Genomic DNA, 15,446 nt, shown 5'->3' with positions numbered 1-15,446 from the left:
GCGTTTTCACTTGTTCTTCTTTTCGCAGCAAATTCAACGACATTACACTGAAAGATTAAGTATTATCTGTCCTTCAGAAAATCGTTGCAAAGACAACAAGGTTGCATATTTTCATCAAACACAACCTTAAAAAATTCTTAAAAGTCAAGGCGATGTTTCCGTTCACTCGATTTTGTTAACACTAATACCAATAATGTTCGACTTTAATTTCATTATTAGCCTTTCTTGAGGCTTTTGTAGCTATGGACCTTCGATGAGTTCTAAATTTTTAATGATTTTGAGTGACGCCCATCCAATTTGTATAATTATTTGTGTCTTACTGAGTTGCACAATAACCACAACTTATAGCAAATTATTCTGAAGGAACCATATAATTTGGGAAGCCTAATTGAGACCCGAAAGCCATTGCAAATGCATAAAAAGCGTACGATACGGGTTGTCCTCAAACAGTACAGGATTAATTGATACGGAATGCAGGACCAACTGGATCTGGAGCTGGAGCGGATCGACATGCTGCCAAAACTGGGGCTTCTGTGGGTGGAGTACAGTGCCTATGCACTGGGTGTTAATATTGCACCGAGGAAACGCAGCTCCAAATACTGCCGAATGTATGGTTTACTTACAGTACCATATAACAATTCCTTATTAAATTAAGGTCTTCCTTATGTAGAACTCGCATTGGAGTACTGATTGTTAATTTGAGTATCATCTACAGTCTCGTCGCCTTCATCATGGAAAACTATATGATCTCTTTCGAGACCTACGTTGAGGTATGAGTGGCATATTCTTAATCTACGTACCTCTTCCTTTATATTTTCCACTAGGCGGTTCTACTTACCTTTCAATTGAGCGTTGGAGTGGTTAAGATGTTTCACTTTCAGAACCAAGTTGAGTCGTGTTCTCATTTAGTGTTTTCAACAGAGACAGGAGAGGTATTGAAGTTGCTGGGGCTTTTTAGATTGGGTAAGACAGTACAATCAATGATATATGCTTTAAAATGTTTTGAAAATTTTTAAAAAAGAATTGCCGAAAAAAAAGGAACTTCTGAGCTCAGTTAGTTTGATTTTGCTTACCAATTGGATGATCATCGATCGTCAGGTCATGTTCTTCTTTAAGATCGTTTGCATGCCGGTTCTATACTATTGTGTACGACCATACTTTCAATATATCTTCGATTGCTATATCAAGGATAATGATACCTGTGAAATGACATTGAGTATGTGATCTAAGGGTAGTATTTTATCTTCTTGAATTTATTAATTTATATTACAGCTTACCCGGCAATTGTTCCTTATTTGCAATTGGGGAAATTTGAGTTTCCCTCCTATGTGATTCGATTTTTTTTACTTCAATCTGGTCCTCTTTGGTGCTTCTTTGGTGGGTCCTCGAACCGATTTACTTAAATAATATTTATACCAGTTTTTCCATTAGCCGTTTTTGGTTTTAATAGCCTATTCGTGGTCCTTACTAGATATGAGTCGGGTCTAATAAAAGTCCTACGCTTTCTGGTTCAAAATTCTACCTCGGATATCCTGGTTCCCAAAGACCAGAGAGTTAAATATCTTCAATGTTGCGTAAGGCTTTTCGCTCGCATATCAAGGTTATAGGATTCTCTTTTTAAGAACACATTTTTTAACCAATTTTCTTTTAGCCATCACAATCAAATTGAAAACCTCTTCAAGTATATAATTCTGGTTCAGTGCTCCGTCAGCAGTATTTTGATCTGCATGTTGCTTTACAAGATCAGCACAGTACTGGTGTGTTAGTTGATAAACCTTATAGTGTTTATATCTATTTATTTCAAAATTGTTTCATTAGGAAGTTGGTTGGGTGTGGATGGGCATGATTATGGTCTACTTTGTGACCATAGCTCTGGAAATCACTTTGTACAACGTGAGTGCACAGAAGGTGGAGAGCCAGGTATGTTTTATTGTATTATTACAATTTTGATTTAAGGAAATACGAGTATTGTGTTTCAGAGTGAACTATTGTTCTACGACTGGTACAACTGTAGCTGGTATAATGAGTCCAGGGAATTCAAGTTCATGATCAAAATGATGCTGCTCTTTTCACGTCGAACTTTTGTTTTAAGCGTGGGTGGGTTTACTAGTCTCTCCCACAAATTTCTAGTGCAGGTACTGTATTAAAATTTTCTTTTATTTCATACCTTTATAAGTATTCTAAATTCAGGTATTTCGATTGAGTGCAAACTTCTTTCTGCTCCTGCGCAACATGAACAATAAATAGGTTGGTGTACCTCTGCACAGCACGCACCCGGGACTATTTAGTTATTGCCATAAGGATTCGATATTAATCGTTTTTCGCAGTTATAAAAATAGAGTCGTGCATATTTGTTTATAAAAATAACAATTTCTATGTATTATATCGTGTTCTTTCTACATTTTCAAGCTACGTCTAAGGACTATTGCTCCTCTTCTTCGTCATCATCTTGGTTTGGCTGCACACTGCCCTCCACATCGAAGAAGGATTTCCTACTGCGTTTGGCCACAGTGGCCGCCTGACTGGTGCCGAATTTGGCCGCCGTCCGCTTGCGAAGCTCCTCCACGTCCTGGCTGTCATCATTGGCGCTCCACTCCAGTACCAAACGACGACCGTACAGATGCGTACTGGCGCTTAAGGCGTCGAAAGCGCGTTTGGCCTCCGCCTTGGACATGTAGTCAACAAAACCGAAACCACGATGCGCATCCTCTCCCGTGGTGGCCTTTTTGGGAATACGCAACGATCGCAGTTCGCCAAAAGCCCTAAAAATACGTATTAGCAATAGCATTACAATTTTTCTTAACAGGTAGGACCTATACGTACTTGAATATGTCTCGAACCTCGCGGTATTGTGCTTGGAAGGGAATATTTCGCACCAAGATTTTGGTGCCCGTCTGCTTCTTCTGTGAGGCCAGTCGACGTTGAGAACCTTCATTATCTTGGGTCCTGGAAAAGATTATAAAGTTAGTAAAGTAAATATATATTTTGGTATTCCGCGGCTTACTTGAGCACACGATCACTGCGCTTCAGTTCCACAGGATTGCCATCAATGTGGGTGAGTTGCAAATTCTTCAAAGCGTGCTCTGCTACTGAGGACTTCTTGAACTGAATGAAGCCGTAACCTAGGGATTTGAATTCCCGGGGATTTTCCGGATCCCTTCGTTTGGCAATTTCAACGGTGTGAATGCTACCCAAATGGCGGAAGTGTTTCTCCACCGTTTCCTGTACGGTCTTAAAGTTAAGGTTCCGTAGAAACAGTGTTGTATTCGGTTCGGGTTCATCATCGGCATCCTCTGCCCTAGAATCCTCCTCAGCTTTCGCATCAATAACAATCGGTTTCTCCTCTGGCTTTGTCTCCTCCTTGGGTTCCGGTTCTGATTTGGGAATCACTGGATCTCCACTAAGCGTCTTGGAAAAGACCTGTTCGGGTGCCCACTCCAAATAAAGTGGGGCATTCTTGAATTTGCTGTAGGCCAACTTCTTGAAAGCTTGCCTCGCCTCCAAAGGATCACAGTACTCGATAAGTGCCGTTACCCCACTGGGAGGAAGCACAATCCTGCCAATTGGTCCATATCGACTAAAGATGGGGGTAAGCTCTGAAATATCTGTGGCCGCCGGCAGATTCTTGGCCAATATAACAGTGTTGGATCTTTTCTTGGCAGGCTCATCAAACGCATCAAGACGAACGCCTTCTTCCTCCAGGAAGCGCTTCATTTCGATGACGACTTGGGTTTCTCCCAAAGCCAAGCGCACGGCGGCACTACTGCCACCATCGCTGGTGTCCAGGATGCGTTCCTTTGAGGTCTTAAATTGCTTGGCGAGAATTTCCGCAACAGCATTGGCACCCAGAAACAATGTGTTCCAGCCTATTGGTTTTTGGGCGTTCTTCTTGAGTTTCAAGGCCTTCTTCTCCTTGAATGACAGACTGGCATCGTTTTCATCCAAATCTTCATTCGAATTCTTTTCGATGTCCTTACTGGGCAGGAGGTGCAAGAGACGTCCATGGAAATCCGTGCCATCAAGGGTATTAAAAGCCTTTAAAGCGTGCTCCGGCATCATGTAGGTAACTGTGCCAAAGCCCTTGATTTTCCGTGTGAGCTTGTCGAGAGGCAGGTTCACCTCCACCACGGGACCGAACTGCTCAAAAAGCTTGCGCAGCTCCTCTTCGTTAGTAGTGTATGCCAGATTACGAAAGAATATCCTACCGGACTCGGAGATGTCATCTTCTTTGGATAAACTGTCCTGCTGATGCTTCCACTTCGCATTGCCTGCATCGGCAGCGGCTGGTGCCAATTGCTGTCCACTCTTGCTCGCCTTGGTCACCTTGTTCTTCTCGGTAAAGTCGGAGAAGAACACTTGCTTGCCCTTGATAAAGCTTTTGTTTTTGAGCATTCCTTTGGCCATGTCTTTTTCAGTTTTGAAGCCCACGTAACAGAAGCCGTGAACTTTGCTGGGCAGACGAACGGAGTACGGTTTCAGGGGTTTGAAAAACTTAAGCACCTCCTGGCGCTTGGTGTTGTATGGTACATTGTGTATTTTGATGGTGAATAGCTCCAAATTCGATTTGTCCGCCTTGGTTTTGGGTTTCTTTACGGTAGCATCGCCGGAAGTGGTTGCCATCAGGGATTTCATATACTCCAGATCGCTAATGGGTTTTTCGGCCAGTTTAGTGGTCTCTTCTTCTTCGTCTGCCTCATCGTCTGAGCCATCCTCATCTCCTGCATCCGCATCCACTCCACTGTCATCTCTGCCAGCTCGAGATTCTTCCTGCTCTTCTTCGTCCTCTTCGTCATCCTCCAGGTTTTTATTTATACCCAAATCGTTTCCCCACAGAGTTCGCGACTTGTCATGCGCCTCCAGAAACTCCTGGAATTCCGGGTCGTCCTTGTGTCTGCTCAAAATTTGGTCCACCTTGTCTACTTTTTCTTTCTTCTTTTTTTTCTCAGACTCCTTAGCCTTGGCCGCCGCCTCCTTTTCCTTCTCCTTCAACTTGTCTTGGTTCTTCTTACTGTCCTTGGCGTACTTGCTCCATGATTGCGGCTTATCTTCGCTACCCAAGGCAGCACAGGATTCGACGCGCACCCGGCTGGTCTGGATGCATGTGTTGTCAAAGTGCCGGATGGCCGATTGGGCCTCCTCCTCGGTGCTGAAGCCCACGAAGCAAAATTGCCGGAACTTTCCATCGGGCGTGTATTTGAGTTGCAGATCTGTTATCGTGCCCTGCGCACCAAAAATCTGCCGCAGTTTGTCCTCGGTGATCTACAATTTCAATTTAAATAGATGTTTTCTTCTGCAAGAATATATACTGACATGCTTGGGGAGCTGCTTTACTATAATTCGTGACATATTTTGTTGATAATTTGTCGGGCTGCAGCTAAAAACTCATTTAAGAACACTTTTGTTTACAAACAAATTTAAACAACACGTGCATTAGATATGCAAGAAGAACGATAGTACCATTAATCGTATCGTTGGTCGTCGATATTTTGTATTCTATCGAAATGTCAATTGTTTCATTGCCTTTCCCTACTTTACATTACATTTTACACGTATACATTAAAAAAAAAATTTTTTCAAAAGTTCTGTTTCCATTAAAGTGGATGTTCGGCAAATTCACCCTGAATAAAGGAGATAATGGCAAAAGTAAGTATATTCCGCTAGCTTCGACATCAGAATATTCTCCCAGTTCATATTATATGGTTTATTTTTACAAAATTACAACGTTGGAAAAGTTATATTTTGAAGGGAAACTCTTTAAGCGACTTATACAGAAAGATACGTGGTAATTGTATTGGCACATTAAACGTAGATGACAAATATGTTAATATATAAGTGTTTAGAATAGACTTCCGGTGGAGCTACGGCAGAGATATAGAGTTGCGATTGGATTATCGGATTGTAGGATTACAAGGTCTTGTGTGTTTCGTTTAGTGTCTCTTTTTAACATATAATACAGTCCGTGGCTGGCTTGAAACTGGTGAAGCACAGTTGGCAGTTGATTCTCGATATGGTCATCATCGTCCATCCCCTTGTATCAGTATAGTATATGGCATACAGTATGCGAACGATGATGCGTTAAAGCTTAACGTTGCTCAGTTGGTCTCCTTTGTGGATCCTTGGGCTGGGTCACTAAACAGAATATTTCGGCTAAGGCACTAAAATTACATAATTTCATTCAACGTCTACGTTCTATCATAAATCTGATTTGTTCGTCTCGTCTCTGATCTTCGTTCTTAGTTAAAATTGAAGTAGTTGTTATGGGGAGTGGGCTGGTTCGCAGAGCTCTAGGGTTCCAGCCGGTTGCGACTGAAGCAACTATCGGGCAGAGCCTTGGAAATAAGTCCAATGTTCTGGACTTCATCCTTGAGTTCCCTCAGCTCGGCATCGTACTTGTCGATCAGATTCTTCTGAATGGTGCGCTGTTCCCGGTACTTTTCGATTCGTCCCGTCAGGTTGACGCGATTGATCTCACCCTCCACAGTGGCCAAACGATTCTCTGCGGAATTAAAAGATTACTCATAGGAAAATTCAGTATCGAAAAGATTTCTTTTATCGTTTCATACCCAATTTATCCAAATCGCCGGTGTTGATGTCCTTCAGGTTCTCCAGCTCATCCTTGATGGCCGTCAGCTCCTCATTGGCCTTCTCGATCTGCTTTTGGGCCTCCTGGGTATCGGCCTTGGCCTGACCCACCTTTCGCTTGGCGTCGTCCACCAGGTTGTCGTCCTTGGTCGAGCTCTCTTCCAGCTTGAAGATGTCCATTTCGGTGAGTTTCACGCGGTGATTCAGTTGGTCGGCCTCCGCGCGCAGATTGCGGGCAGCCACCTTGGTCTCATTGGCCTTGCGGCGGATCAGCTCAGCATCCTGCCAAGAAAAGGTATACATTTAGTGAGGATAAAAGGGTGTCCCGGAATGACTTACCTTGGAAGCCTGTTCGGCATACTTCAGCTGCGCCTCCTGGGCATTCTTCTTGGCCTCGTTGGCATTCTTATTGGCTCCATCGAGTGCCTCCTCCGCCTGGCTGATCAGGCTCTCCGCATTCTGGATCTCCTTCTCGATGTTGGGCACCGTCTGCAGTGCTTTCTCCGCGCTCTCAGAAGAGCGCTGGACATCCGACTGGAAGCCGGCTAACTTCTCGTAGGTGTTGTTGGCCTCCTTTAGGGTATTGTCGCCCTGTTCCACTGCCTTGGTGGCCTTGTCGTGGGCGGCCTTAGCTCGCTCCAAGAGCTCGATGTCTTCCAGTTGCTGCTGCTCAGCTCTGTAATGTAATCAAGTTAGCAAAGAGTAAATACGGAATACGGATTAGAAAACCCACCTCTTAAGCAGCGCCTCCGTTAGTTCCTGCTCCGATTCGAAATCCGCAAAGAGCTCGCCATTGCTGTTGGACAAGTCAGTTATCTGCTTGAGCAGCTCATCAGCTCGCTCATTTGCCGCCAATGCATCATTCTTCAACTGACTGATATCGATTTCCGGTTGGGTTTGACGATTCACATCATTGAGCAGGGTCAATGCTGTTTCGTAGACCTCGTTGGCTTTGCGAAGAGCCTCCTTGGCGATCTGCACCCCGTTGCCCAGTAGTTGCTTCACATGGTTGAGCTCCAAGCCAACCTCGGAACGCAGCTCAGTGCCGATCTTCAGCTGTAAATCGATGGCGCTCTTGGCCAGCTGATGGGCCTTCTCCACCGCATCCTTGGCATCCTTGGCGTTCTTCAGATCGAACTGGGCCTCCGACTCCAGCTTGTCGGCCAGGGCACGAGCCTCACGAGATATGTCCGAGATCTGTTCCGATTGCTGTCCGAATTCCACAGACTTCTCCTTGGCCCGGGCCAACGCCTGGGCACCTTCGTCATTCAGGAGATCGAGTGCCTGCTGCAGCTCCTTCTTTGCGTTCTCGGTGATCTGGTCCAGAATGGTGTAGTTCTGGCGTGCCCTATCGATCTCCGCATTGGCATCAGCCTGGAACTTATCCGCGCTCACGAGCTGCTCCCTCACGCTGTCCAGGTGCTTGTGAAGATCATCGATGACCTCTGCGTGGGTCTGACCACCCTCGCCGGAATTGTCGCGGGCGTCCTGGGCCAAGAGAGCCACCTTCTCCTGCACCGCCTTCAACTTGGCCTCGAACTCGTCGTCGTTGGTCACCGGGGTGCGGGCAATCTCGTCCAGCGTTTGACTGAGATTGAATAGCTTGGCGCGATGCAAATCGGCAGCTTCTTGAACGAGGTTGTAGCAATCGGGGCAATCGATGCAACCCCGATGCCTGTCGTACTTGTTCTCCTTGCAGCGATCGCAACGACGTCCTTCCACGTTGTCATTGCAAGGACACTGGCCATTCTGGTCGCACTGGAATCCCTTGGAGCCGCTCTCGTCGCACTCGCATGGCTTGCAGCCCTCGCTGGAGAATCCGTAGAAGTAGTTCTCGCACTGATCGCACCGCTGACCCATCACACCTGGTCGGCAGTGACACTGGCCAGAGTACCGATCGCAGGTGGAGTTGTAGCTGCCCACCGGATCGCACAGGCAGTTCTCGCAACCATTGCCCGATCGGATGTTAAAGTAGCCCGGCTGGCACTCTCCGCAATCCCTTCCAATCACATTCGGCTTGCACTGACACTGACCAGTGACTTGGTCGCATCGCGTGATACTCTGTTCATCCTGCTCGGTTCCAGCCGCGTAGCAACTACAGCGATCACAGCGGCCATGGGGCAAGGCCAGGGGATCTCCAAAGTGTCCCGACAAGCACTGATCACAGTGCTCTCCGGCTGTATTGTGGATGCACTTTAGGCACTCGCCTGTGGTCCGGTTGCAATTGCCCACGGCGTTGGGATCCACGTTGCCATTGCAGTCACAGCTCTTGCAGGTCTGCGCATCACCCAAGAGACCGGTGGGATCTCCGAAGAAGCCATCGCTACACTGCTCGCAACGGGAACCGAAGTAGCCCTTCGGGCACTCCGTACAGATGACCGTGTCCTCGTTGATCTGCAGGCAGGCACCATCATTGGGACAGGGACAACGCTTGCAGTCGCTGGGAGTTCCGCCCAGGGCGTTTCCGTAGAATCCCTTGGCACACTGATCGCAGTTATCTCCGTGGGTGTTGTGCTGGCAGATGCACCGGCCCGTCTCCGAGTCACAGATGTCCGCATGACCATGGCAATCACAGGGTATGCAGGGCATGAAGGGACCACCGCGCGCGGGACTGTGGCGATAGCCTGGAGCACAGGACTCACAGAACTGACCCAGGTAGCCTTCCGGACAGGTACACTGCTCGATCCAGGTGGCCGGATGACCGGCGGCTCCACGATGTGCCGTCTGCAGCTCGACGTCGTCCAGAATGGCCTCACCCTGCACCGAGTACGTGGCCCTGATCTTAATGGCCGTCAGATTGGACAGAATCGAAAGGAAACCGCGAGCGGACTGGCTTGGTTGCCACTGGTAGTCATGGTGCTCGTGCAGCCGGAAGGTGTACTCTTTGACTCCCTGGTCGGGTATTCCATTGCCCTGTGCGAAGATGGGCAGCGAGATGCGGCTGCCAGCACCCTCTAAGATCACATCACTGACTCCGGTATTGGCCACCTGACCCACTAGCTGCAGCTTAAACTTCAGATCCCTGTTGTAGGAAGCACGCTGATCGCCGAGGAAGCGATCCGGTGCCTGGAAGTACACGTGCTCATTGCCCTGGGCGGTGGTTCCAATGCTCCGGCTGTACTGGTTGTACTTGATGTCCACCTCGCGTTGGTTCAAATCGGCGGCCGTCCAGCGTTCCTTGAATTTGTTGAAATTGGAGGTGACCGAGACAATGGAGTATCCTGGTGCAGTCATGCACTCGGAGGTGTGACCGTAGCAGAAGCACGGGGTGCACCCAAATCGATTGGTCTTGTCCAGATTGAAGAAGCCAGGCTTGCATCTACGGAGGAAACCAACAGTTTAGTTGGAGTAAGCATCAGTAAGGATCAGTGTGCATCAGTATAACTCACTCATTGCAGCGCCTGCCCTCCACATTCTCCTTGCAGAAGCAGATTCCCGTGTCGGTATCGCAGGCGGGGGTGTTCTCATGGGATCCACCACTGTCGCATCCGCACTGCTGGCATCCATGCGGTCCAAATTGGTAGTAGTTGTTGTCGCAGCGATCGCACTTGTCGCCGGTCACTCCCGGCTTGCACTGGCACTTGCCGTGGCTGTTGCACTGCAGCGACCTGGAGCCCACGGGATCGCAGGCGCAGTTCACGCAGTAGCCGTCGTCGCGCATGTAGAAGTTCTCCTTGCAGCGCTCGCAGTTGGGTCCATCGCGATTCTCTCGGCAGTCGAGGCAGTGACCTCCATGACCCGTCCGGTTGAACAGACTCGCGTCGAAGAAGCACTTGTCCGCCAATCCGTTGCAGTTGCAAGCTGAGGATCAAAATATATTTTAGTGAGTGTTAGACCTCCTTTAGAGCTACTTATACAGTTGATCAGGTACCAATTCGGCACTTCTGGCCCTATAAGATTGGTCTCCAAGCTCCAATCATGCGACCAGCCTTGGACAAGAGGCAGCACCAAAAAGAAGACCGCTGGCAAGCTAGGCACAAACATGACTGATGGATGGACCATCCTAGCTTCTCTCAAATAAAACTGACTCTAACGGCAAAGTGGTCTGTCCTTATACAGAAGGTATGGACTGGATGCAGTGTCCAGCTAGTGGAAAACCTGAAAGCACGTCTCCCCACCCCGTGGAAAGTGCAGTTGGGAAAAACTAGTTTAACACATGTAGTTCCTAGTTATGAAAGAGTATTCTTGCTGGGTCACCAATCATATTTTGGGTACGACACGTTCCCTTTGTATAACAAAAACATGTTCATCCAAATACACTTAATTTTTGTTTAAAATTAACTATAAGATAATACTCTACTACTTTCCTATAGTACTTGAGTAGATTGCACCCACCTTTGCACTCGTTCACCTCCGTTGAGGTGGACCTCTTCCACTTGAGGTCGTTGTAGAGCGGCAGGCAGCGGTCGCAATCGGGTCCATCAGTGTTGTGCCGGCACTCGCAGACCAGGGTCCTCTCGCCATGCATGCCCGTGCTCGGGACACACTTGCTGGCATGGCCATTGCACTTGCAGCGGGCACCCACGGCAATGTCACTGATGGCATAGAAGTACGACTGGAGCACCTGGGAATCGCCGAAGAGCTCATCACCGAAGGTGTTCAGTCGGTCCAGGGAAATACGGATATCCGTGGCCGTGACCCATTCCTGCAGCTCGCCACTACGCTCGAAATTGATGCCACTGGGCCGCCCTTCCAGCGTGGAGAAGGCAATCTCACCGTCCCTCAACGGCGAGATATCACTGTACTCGCTGGTACACAGGGCATGGGCCTCGCCCTCCCCCTTGCGAATGGCTCGCGAATCTGGCAGGGAGTAGGTGTCGCGACATGTGGCACTGTAGAACTGGTAGGGTATCCAGGGTCCAGACTCCGAGGTCCTCTTGTAAATCGTGAAGGATTCAGGTCGCGGTGAGCGGAAGAGAATGCGCACGTAGGTGATGTCATAGGATTTTCCTGGGTTTCGGAATATATACGCATATTGAAAATGTTGGTTTCAAACTCATTATCTATTACACCTACCAAGGTGCAGGGTCAGATTCACATAGTTCGGGTGCTGGATGCCCTCGAACATGGTCTCCGACTGCCACCAGGTTGGACTTTGCGGATCGTGCAAGTCCGTCAAGAAGGATGGATTGTGATCATTGTACCTATATAAAATATTTTCAGTCATTTATTGACATGTGTATAGTGTAGCGCCACTTTTACTCACTTGCAAAACTCGCAGTTTTTGTGATTTTGGTTCATGGTTTGTATGCAGAAGTGGTTGTCGTTCTGCTCACCGCAGGTGTTAGTTGACTCAATTTGCAGTTGGTAGGCAGCATTGATGAATTCTGGCAGACATTTCTAAAGGGTACAAAGCCAATAGATTTTAATTGAAAAGACATGACTCCACGCCCACAGTTCACTTTTACTTTAGACAGCCATACGTAATTACAATTCATTAAGATTATTCCATTTTGACTACAGTAATTTATAGATTCCCGGAACTTCCCCGATTCCTTTCCTTCCTCCAAAACTGTCGCTTAATTACTCAATTAGTTGGCATCTCGCACTCGAATTGACCCAGCCCAAAAGCTGAATGCCCGCCACTAATTCTCAATTCTTCTCAATTGGCTTGTGGACAAACAATGAGGGTAAACAGTGGCTCAAAGTGCGAGCTCCTTACCTGCGGCCTGCCGTATGGATCGTAGCACTCCAGGGCCGGCATGAAGGTGGTTCCGCGCAGTTCGTGACCTCCGGCGGAGTTGATGGGCGGACGCAGGGCGCCCAGGATGGCGGTGGAGCAGCTGGCGAACAGGACTCCGAGCAGCAGGAGACGAGCCGTGGAGGAGCCACTGTGGCTCCACCGGCTGTGCTTCATGGTGGGTTCGGTTTGGGTGGCTCGTTTGGCTACAGGTGGGTGCGGGTGCCACTAGGACGAGTGGAGGAGTTCCAAAGTATATTCGGCTATCTGGGCTATCTGGTGGGTTGTTCCTTCGAGGTTGTACTTTGGTGTCGCTCGTCAATTCATTACGATATCCTATTCCTGTTGGTGGTGCCTGAGCGACTTCATATGCTGAAAAATGCACGAGATTACGAATCAGTTTAGATATACCAAATCGGAGAACATGTGTGCCACATATTGCTCCATGTTCCGGGGCCGATTTTTAATTAGTTCGCCGAGCAAATCGCTCGGAAAATAAACTTTTCTGGCCAGGCCGGCAATGAGTTCATTTGCTTTTTGGGTAAACAAACCCAGAACTGCAAATGAAAATTTTAAACAAAAAGCAGAGACATAAATAAACTCTCGAGCATGAGCTCCAGTCGAGTAAAGTGCTTGTATGTGCTTGTACTGCCCACCATGTGTATCTTTGCTATTCGGGAACTTGAAGTATATCTATGCGATGATTTCATCTACTCCCATACTCATTCCCATCCTCAGTTTTGAGCTGCCCCCGGCACAATTAATAATGAGGTCTTTAGTTCTTAGTATACGAGTATATGAGCACTGCACTAGTTGCAAGGTTGGATTCATTTAGATTCTGCATATCCAAGCTCTAAGATTAGTCTTTTCTATGAATTCAGTTAAGAGAGGCACAGAGGCACTAATAGCAAATATTTGCCCAGCACTTGCGGCAAGATGATATCACATCCTCTGAAAACGAGTGCAAGCGAAAGATTCCCTTGGATACAGGAAAATACCAGTTCTCGTGGGTGAGATGCGGAATTCAAGACTTATAAAGAAGTGATCCTCTGGAATTTCATTCAGTGAATGTGATATACCGATATCGTGGCTGTCAGTCTGAATAAGTATTCCTAGAAACGCCGGCTCGTTCTATTCCAAAGCGCATTGCCTGCTCAAAATCACGATCAGAATCAGGGTTTCGTTTTATTTTTAAACACCGAAAGACGAACAGTCCACAGCCGAGATTTATTTGAGTTCTATTAATTGTTTGCACATAACTTCCATGTTTATCAATGGCACCCATTTATTTCCCGCTTTTGTTGAATGGTTTGTCTTATCAGCCCCATGGGCTCTTACGGTTCGAAAACTATACGAAATCCGTTGTCAGGGCGCCCGACTTTCAGATGAACCCTTTGCGCAGAGTTCAGTTCAGTCCCAACAATCACATAACACTGATACTGGAACTATACACCCCGCACACACACTCTACATACTATATATGGTCGGAACGAACATCCGCTCCATTCAGATTTCAGATCCCATGGTGCACATAGCGGGGATGTATATGGACTGGGTCTTGAGCCGAGACGAGATACGCGCCTATGAACACACGAACATGAACACGAACACGAGTTCCTTTGGCGATAAGAATTTGGGGCTACGAACTAGATGATATCACACTCTATATAAAGAAAATAGTCGAAGTCGTGGGTTTTTTTTGGGCTGAACTGCGTTTTTGTTTGCACCTTTTGGTCTGTATCTTTATTGCTCGGTTTGTTTTTATCCACTGGTTCATCGGCACAACACACGCACACTCGCACGCACACTCACACGCACACTCACATTCACACTCGCAGTCACACTCACACGCACAACACAGCAGGTAGAGGGAAATCGGAGGAAAGCACTCAAAAACCGCTCAGATACTTTTACGAACTCCGTTTCGTATCTCACGGATGCACAGAGGGCGCAGCAACTGCGTTATTTTCGTTTATTTATCGGCTATATTTATATGGTAGATACATTTTCCACTGCGACCGTTCGTCGAGTAACACATGGGCACTATTCGGCGATTTTCCAAAATATATTTCCCTCTATTATTATTCTATATTTTATTAATAACTGCAGTTGTCCCAACTTGGGTGCACACTCTGCTGCCAAGTTGCATTTCTGCTGACTGGCGTTTTGAACTGGGATTGTGTTGCCTCGTTTTACGTGTAATTGTATCGGCCGCTCGAAGGCAAGAACCTTACGGGGAAACACTTCGTCACATGCGAGATACTTTTTATGTTTCAGTTTTTATCTAGGTGGAGGCTTTTCTTTGGCTTTTCTTTACTGGCTGGTCCAAAAAGCAGCGACAACAAGTTGGAAAAAAATAAATATTAGGTGACCGAGAAGACTTGAGACACGAGTGGATGTGGATGTGGACTCGGTTCCACCAGATGCAGTAGCTCCACCATTACCACTTACTTCGCCGCTCGCAAGACGCTGGCAACCGTTAACGAGGACGTCCAATACTCAACTGACTCTCGAGGAATGAATGCGAAGCCCAACGATCTTCGCTCGTTGAGTGAAACTCTGCGCTCTGCGCTCAGTTTCTGTACGTTGCGATTGTATATTGTATCTGAAATTGTGAGAGAGCAGTCGGATCTGGTTGGAGTACTTGTGGCCGGGAGTTGGACTAATCAAAGCTCTCCAGTTGCGCTGATCTTCACTGTGGAAGTAGTGCGGTTTAATTGCCTGGCTCTTTCGTACGAATTCCATTAATTGCTCACTTAGGCGCGCAAATATTTAAACAGCAGGCTGCTCAAAAGATTCTTCTCTACATAAGTGCCTCAAAATTTGGTTGGGAGGCTGTGAGAGCTGGACTATCTGCTCTACTTTCCGCTTAGTTTGTAGTTATTGGAGCTAGCAGGTTATCGCTGGCACAGCTGATAAGAAGGTTAATGTACCACAAACGTCGCGCACTTTCGGTTTCATTGAAGAAACTAAATATACTCAAATTTTTAGAGTTTGCGATCACATTTAAACGATTTGACCATTATGCATTTGGGGTAAACAATTTAAACTTAGTTAGTACTAAATCCTTTTATTATATGCACTTTTTTCAGGTTGAAATGATAAAAAATGTTAAATGAACGCCTTTCTTTAATAAATGTGGTATGGAACTTTTAATTATGGTTGTTAATTGGAGCCAGATTGG

General features: G+C 47.0%; 3 protein-coding genes across 6 annotated transcripts; 1 reads left to right on the top strand and 2 right to left on the bottom strand.

The window, feature by feature from the left end:
- The first annotated feature begins 461 nt into the window (after positions 1-461).
- On the top strand, positions 462-2,447 carry LOC6544627 (odorant receptor 67b). Of its 2 annotated transcripts, XM_026976622.1 has the most exons (11): positions 462-608; positions 671-770; positions 825-963; positions 1,022-1,216; positions 1,273-1,377; positions 1,432-1,600; positions 1,652-1,757; positions 1,819-1,920; positions 1,980-2,135; positions 2,191-2,247; positions 2,410-2,447. In XM_026976622.1, exons 1-10 carry the CDS (start codon positions 472-474, stop codon positions 2,245-2,247), a joined length of 1,266 nt encoding a protein of 421 aa, XP_026832423.1. In that variant the 5' UTR covers positions 462-471; the 3' UTR covers positions 2,410-2,447. The 2 variants fall into 2 exon arrangements, with proteins under 2 accessions (XP_026832423.1, XP_001972202.3); XM_001972166.3 differs by lacking the exon at positions 2,410-2,447 and having other exon boundaries at positions 2,191-2,359.
- On the bottom strand, positions 2,351-5,486 carry LOC6544626 (probable RNA-binding protein 19). The gene is made up of 4 exons (XM_001972165.3): positions 5,311-5,486; positions 3,005-5,259; positions 2,824-2,946; positions 2,351-2,762 (listed from the first exon to the last, which is right to left on the bottom strand). The coding sequence occupies exons 1-4, from the start codon at positions 5,344-5,346 to the stop codon at positions 2,423-2,425; spliced, it is 2,754 nt and encodes a 917-aa protein (XP_001972201.1). The 5' UTR covers positions 5,347-5,486; the 3' UTR covers positions 2,351-2,422.
- Positions 5,487-5,680: 194 nt separating this feature from the next.
- On the bottom strand, positions 5,681-15,102 carry LOC6545831 (laminin subunit gamma-1). 3 transcript variants are annotated; one of them, XM_026976545.1, is made up of 11 exons: positions 15,019-15,102; positions 14,714-14,957; positions 12,245-12,634; positions 11,789-11,922; positions 11,599-11,726; positions 10,918-11,532; positions 9,972-10,383; positions 7,316-9,901; positions 6,922-7,258; positions 6,564-6,864; positions 5,681-6,496 (listed from the first exon to the last, which is right to left on the bottom strand). In XM_026976545.1, exons 3-11 carry the CDS (start codon positions 12,437-12,439, stop codon positions 6,285-6,287), a joined length of 4,920 nt encoding a protein of 1,639 aa, XP_026832346.1. In that variant the 5' UTR covers positions 12,440-12,634; positions 14,714-14,957; positions 15,019-15,102; the 3' UTR covers positions 5,681-6,284. The 3 variants fall into 3 exon arrangements, with proteins under 3 accessions (XP_026832346.1, XP_026832347.1, XP_001972200.1); XM_026976546.1 differs by lacking the exon at positions 15,019-15,102 and having other exon boundaries at positions 14,707-15,005; XM_001972164.3 differs by lacking the exon at positions 15,019-15,102 and having other exon boundaries at positions 14,714-14,993.
- Positions 15,103-15,446: the final 344 nt, after the last annotated feature.

Source organism: Drosophila erecta, unplaced genomic scaffold (genome assembly GCF_003286155.1).
Source record: "Drosophila erecta strain 14021-0224.00,06,07 unplaced genomic scaffold, DereRS2 tig00000021-arrow-pilon, whole genome shotgun sequence".
Taxonomy (NCBI): domain Eukaryota; kingdom Metazoa; phylum Arthropoda; class Insecta; order Diptera; family Drosophilidae; genus Drosophila; species Drosophila erecta.
The sequence above is the reverse complement of the archived record's forward strand: the minus strand, read 5'-3'. Positions and strand labels throughout refer to the sequence as shown.